Here is a 4,191-nt window from a genome sequence, read left to right on the forward strand (position 1 = left end):
AGGGAAGTAATTTGATTTCTATTCATGACAGTCTTTTTGTGGTACCAGCCTTCTCACTGTTCCAAGAGGGACCTGTTGAAGATAATGCACACAGGTGCTTGTGTGATGTTGTCTGAGGCCAGACAGGTCACCTGAAGTGTCATTTCAATGAAAGATTTAGACTCTCCTGGCATGTCTTACTTGCTCCTTTAAGCTAGTTAGGCCTGTTAGGGGGAAAAGTAATTTCTCTTGTGGAGAAATCTCTTTACCTGCTGCTGTCTACCTGGTGGTTCTTTCCAGGGTAAAAGGGGGTGGTGTTTCAAGGAGCCTTATCTGTGTGCTGAACCTTCCTTCCTGTTAGATTCTCCTTGTTCCTTACCTCCAGGTAGTTCCCATCTCACTGCTTCTAGCACAGATAGAAGATAAACTAGCAGGCATCTCCCTGTGTGTCTGCTTTCTTGATTTGTGACTATTAGTTGGCCTTCTCTGCTCCTGAGGTGAGACTGTCCCCTCACTTCAAAGGAGTTTCACAGGATCTCTTCCCTCTTTCTTTCCCTTTCAGACAACTATTCCGAGGAAGAGTACGAGAGCTTCTCTTCTGAGCAGGAGGCCAGTGATGATGCCGTACAGGGCCAGGTACTGTCTAGGGCATGGCTTCTCCCTGGGAGAGCTTCAGTAGAACATGTACACTCAGCTTGTGTTTGAAACTAAAAGCCTATTTCTTCAGTGAGGCCATGTCAGTGTGAGACTGTCACCAAGTCTTTAGCTGCAGTGAGAGAAGGCCTGCACAGTAACCCATTTCTTTCATCATCATGCTGTGATTTATCTGTTTGTGTGTTTGAACTTGAGCTCCCTTTAAACACTAGAACGTTATCATCCTTACATGTTTCTCTGCTTAATGGTCAAGGCATCAGTTGATTGCATCTATAATGCCAGTTGGGTTCAATGAGCCCAACTGGATCCCCAGCTGTAATTTAAAACACCAGTGGGATCTGAATCTTTAGTCTTTAATACCTTCTGCAAAATAGGTCCTTACAGAGAACCCCCTGGCTAGATGTGAGATGCTTTTGAGTTTGGGTCTTACTTGCCTTCAGACTCCAGCATCACCTGCCTTCCACCTCTTGGAGGGTACTGGGAGAGGAGTCCACTGAAATGTGGGGCTATGTCTATCCTGGTACCTTGAATGCAGAATTAAGACTGTTTTGCTTCTCCAGGCTGTTTTCCTGGCTCTCTGCAGATCTGTTTCACTTTTTTCCCCCTGCCATCATAACTGCAATTAAGTCAAATGCTGAAAGCCTGGAAGACCAAGCAGCAGGTTCATCTTCATACAACATTTTTAGCACTTAAATGCTCATGTGTCCCCAAATCACGAAGGTAACACGGGAATCCTCTTTCTGTCCAGGATTTGGATGATGATGAGTACGAGCTGGGGAAGCCCAAGAAGCAGCGGAGATCGATAGTAAGAACGACGTCCATAACCAGGGTCGGTGGAAATTAGTTTTACTAACACTGATGGGGTTTGCCCAGGATGTGGAGTGCATGTAGCTTATGGGAGCAGCAGTGGTAGATGTGCTGGTCCAGCAGGGAGCTTGGGGGCATGGTCACAGCATGTGAAGTGCTAGCAGGCGCAGCCAGGTCAGGGCATGGGACCATACAAGATGTATGTACTGTCTTGAGTGTCCTTTGGCTGCAAGGGTAAGGAGCTACAAAAATGATGTAGGGTTGTGAAATGAACTCCCATGAAGAAGCCAGTGCAGGATCGCTGTTTGAGTAAGTCCTGAAAGTGGCTTCAAGTTCAGAGAAGCTCTTCTGTTTGTGCTCTGCACGGGAGAAGCCAGTGAGGGTGTAGCAAAATGAAGTTAAGCAGCTCAGTCAGGGTCTGGAACTTGACATATGAACATGAGCTGATGCATGTGGTGCTGAGGCCAAAGTTGATGTTGAAGGCTTTGTCAAGTCACATGCAGCTGTCCACCCTCTCACAGCAAGCATGTGTTTGCCTGCAGAGCTGCACTTCTGTGTGGAGCAGTGGCTTGTGTTTGACCAAATCATAATGCAGCTTTCTGCTTGCACAAGTGTTTATTCATATCTGTGATGACAATAACTCAAGCCTACCAGGATGGGCTAGATTTTCTTTTTTGGAATTACAGGTAAGTTTGGAGAACACCATATGTCCTGTGATGCTATTTCTGAAATAAGCCTTGTTTTGACCTGAATCTGCCACTAGAAAGACCCTCTGTATGAGACTAGGAGCATGCTAGTTCATATCCTTGGTGTCCTTAGTATTGTTTTCAGAAGTCAGTGACCAGCCAGGGCAAAAAATACACCAATTGGTTATTAAATGAGCAACTACTTCATAGTAACAATGATGTCTTTCTAGCCCTGATTAAATAGATGCTGAATCTCCAGTTTGTGGGGCTGGTGCAAAACTGGGTTTGGTGTGGCTGGTTAATCTGACTTTGGTCCAGCTCCAAACCCAGCAGGTCTCCTGTCTGCCAACTGTCCAACCAAACCATTCAGGCCAGCAAACAGCTCTTGCCATGTCACTTTACTGCATGCTGTGTGTCTCCTACACAGTCTGCTGTACTGGTCCAAAGTGGTCTGTGTGATGGGCAGGTTTTTTGGCATCTTGAGCCAGATGACACCTCTTGCCATCATGAGAGCATCTCAGCCTCAAGTGCATTGAGGATAGAAGTAGAACAATCTTTGAGGAGTCTTGTTTGAGGCCTGGTGGATTTATTTCACCTAGTCTTCAGCTATCTGGTTGCAACTTGCAGGATTACAGTTAAGAGAAAGGGCTACATTTGGAGGTATGGGCCAGTGTGAAGGGTCTGAGGCCAGAGTGGGAGCAGGTAGTTGGACTTGCAAGAGGAGCTCATGTGAGGAGAGACATCAGATGAGCAACTTTCTTTGCTTAAGCATGGCCTGGTGCCATTTTCTCCTCCCTTTTCTCCTGACACAGGGATGCCACCTCAAATACTCATGCCGGGGCCTTTCTCGTCTTCCTTTTCTTTTAAGCATGCATGTTAGTTTTGGACTTGATGCCTGTTGTGTCCAGGATCTAAAGGTATCAGACTCAGAAAACATTTTTCTGATAGGCAGATGCTAAGGACAAGACCCACAGCTTTTCTGCAGTGCTACTAGTCACATAAGTGAGCCTACCAGGATTAGCTGTAAGCTCCTGGGAAAACACCACTTTGTTAGACACATTTGTACTTTGGGTCAGTGGGTAGGTACCTGTGTTGGCTCAGCCTTGTTAAGAATCAGAAAAGTTAACTGTCAAATGTTTGTCAGAAGTTTATCAAACAGGTGCCAGAGGCAATCTGGCAGATAAAAGAATGTTATCCACTGTGTCCAACCAAGAGTGGCCATTTCTCAGGGCCAGAAGGCTTAAAATGCTTGGTGGAGGGGGAACTAGTTTGTTGTGATGCAGGAGAGAAAGTATCATAGTCTGGAAAAGCTGATTTCAGCCTGAGAGCAGCAGACATGTTTGGTGGTACCAAGAGTTGCTAGAGCACCAGTGCCTGGTGTATCTGGGCTTCTTGCAGACTGGGAGAAAAGCGTTCACATAATGCTTTACTTATGTAAAACTGTCTTTGACTTCCAGCAACAAAACTTCAAACAGAAGGTTGTGGCATTGCTGAAGAGGTTTAAAGTGTCTGATGAGGTAAGTAATTCTGTAAGCCTTCCTGTCTCATGTGTTGCCCTGTGTTTGGTACATCTTGCCTTAGTCTTCAGTAACAGTCTCCTGTTCCCCCTAGTTCTCTTAATTTTGTTTTCAATTCTGAAGTGGTTGTTGACCTTTCCTTACCCCCTGGCCTTGTGTGGAGGCTTGAGGGCCAACTCTAAAATGTCATCAAATGTTTTCTAGATGGAGTTTTATCAAAACCAGGTTTTGGCAAACACATGTGTACCTGTTAATTTTGCAAAATGCTTTGAAATTGTCTTTGACCCTTTCAAAGGCAAGGAGTCTATGGTGTAAATTGCTTGTGAAGTTAAATCCTAGCCTGTTTGATCATCTTACTAAAACAGCCAGGCAGGACAAAAACTTGGATAGGGAATGCAGATTCACAGGAGAGTCAGCAGTCTGGCCAGAGCTGAAAATGAAAGAGATCCAGAGCCCAAACCTGCCTAGTGTCAAGTATCTAATATAAAAACAGTTAACACCTCAGTTGGCTGTATGGCTGTGTGCTGATTTTGTGGCTTTTGGGGGAG

The 4,191-nt window shown here is 45.4% G+C and overlaps 1 protein-coding gene across 1 annotated transcript in view; it reads left to right on the forward strand.

Moving 5' to 3' along the window:
- The window catches only part of PACS2 (phosphofurin acidic cluster sorting protein 2), a 72,302-nt gene that overhangs the window by 35,226 nt on the left and 32,885 nt on the right, over nucleotides 1–4,191 (forward strand). The window contains exons 8-10 of the mRNA XM_009999915.1: nucleotides 542–615; nucleotides 1,382–1,462; nucleotides 3,584–3,643. Of these exons, the coding sequence (XP_009998217.1) occupies nucleotides 542–615; nucleotides 1,382–1,462; nucleotides 3,584–3,643 (215 nt within the window). The remainder of the gene's footprint in view (nucleotides 1–541; nucleotides 616–1,381; nucleotides 1,463–3,583; nucleotides 3,644–4,191) is intronic.

Source organism: Chaetura pelagica, unplaced genomic scaffold (assembly GCF_000747805.2).
Source record: "Chaetura pelagica isolate M959 unplaced genomic scaffold, ChaPel_1.0 scaffold246, whole genome shotgun sequence".
Lineage (NCBI taxonomy): Eukaryota > Metazoa > Chordata > Aves > Apodiformes > Apodidae > Chaetura > Chaetura pelagica.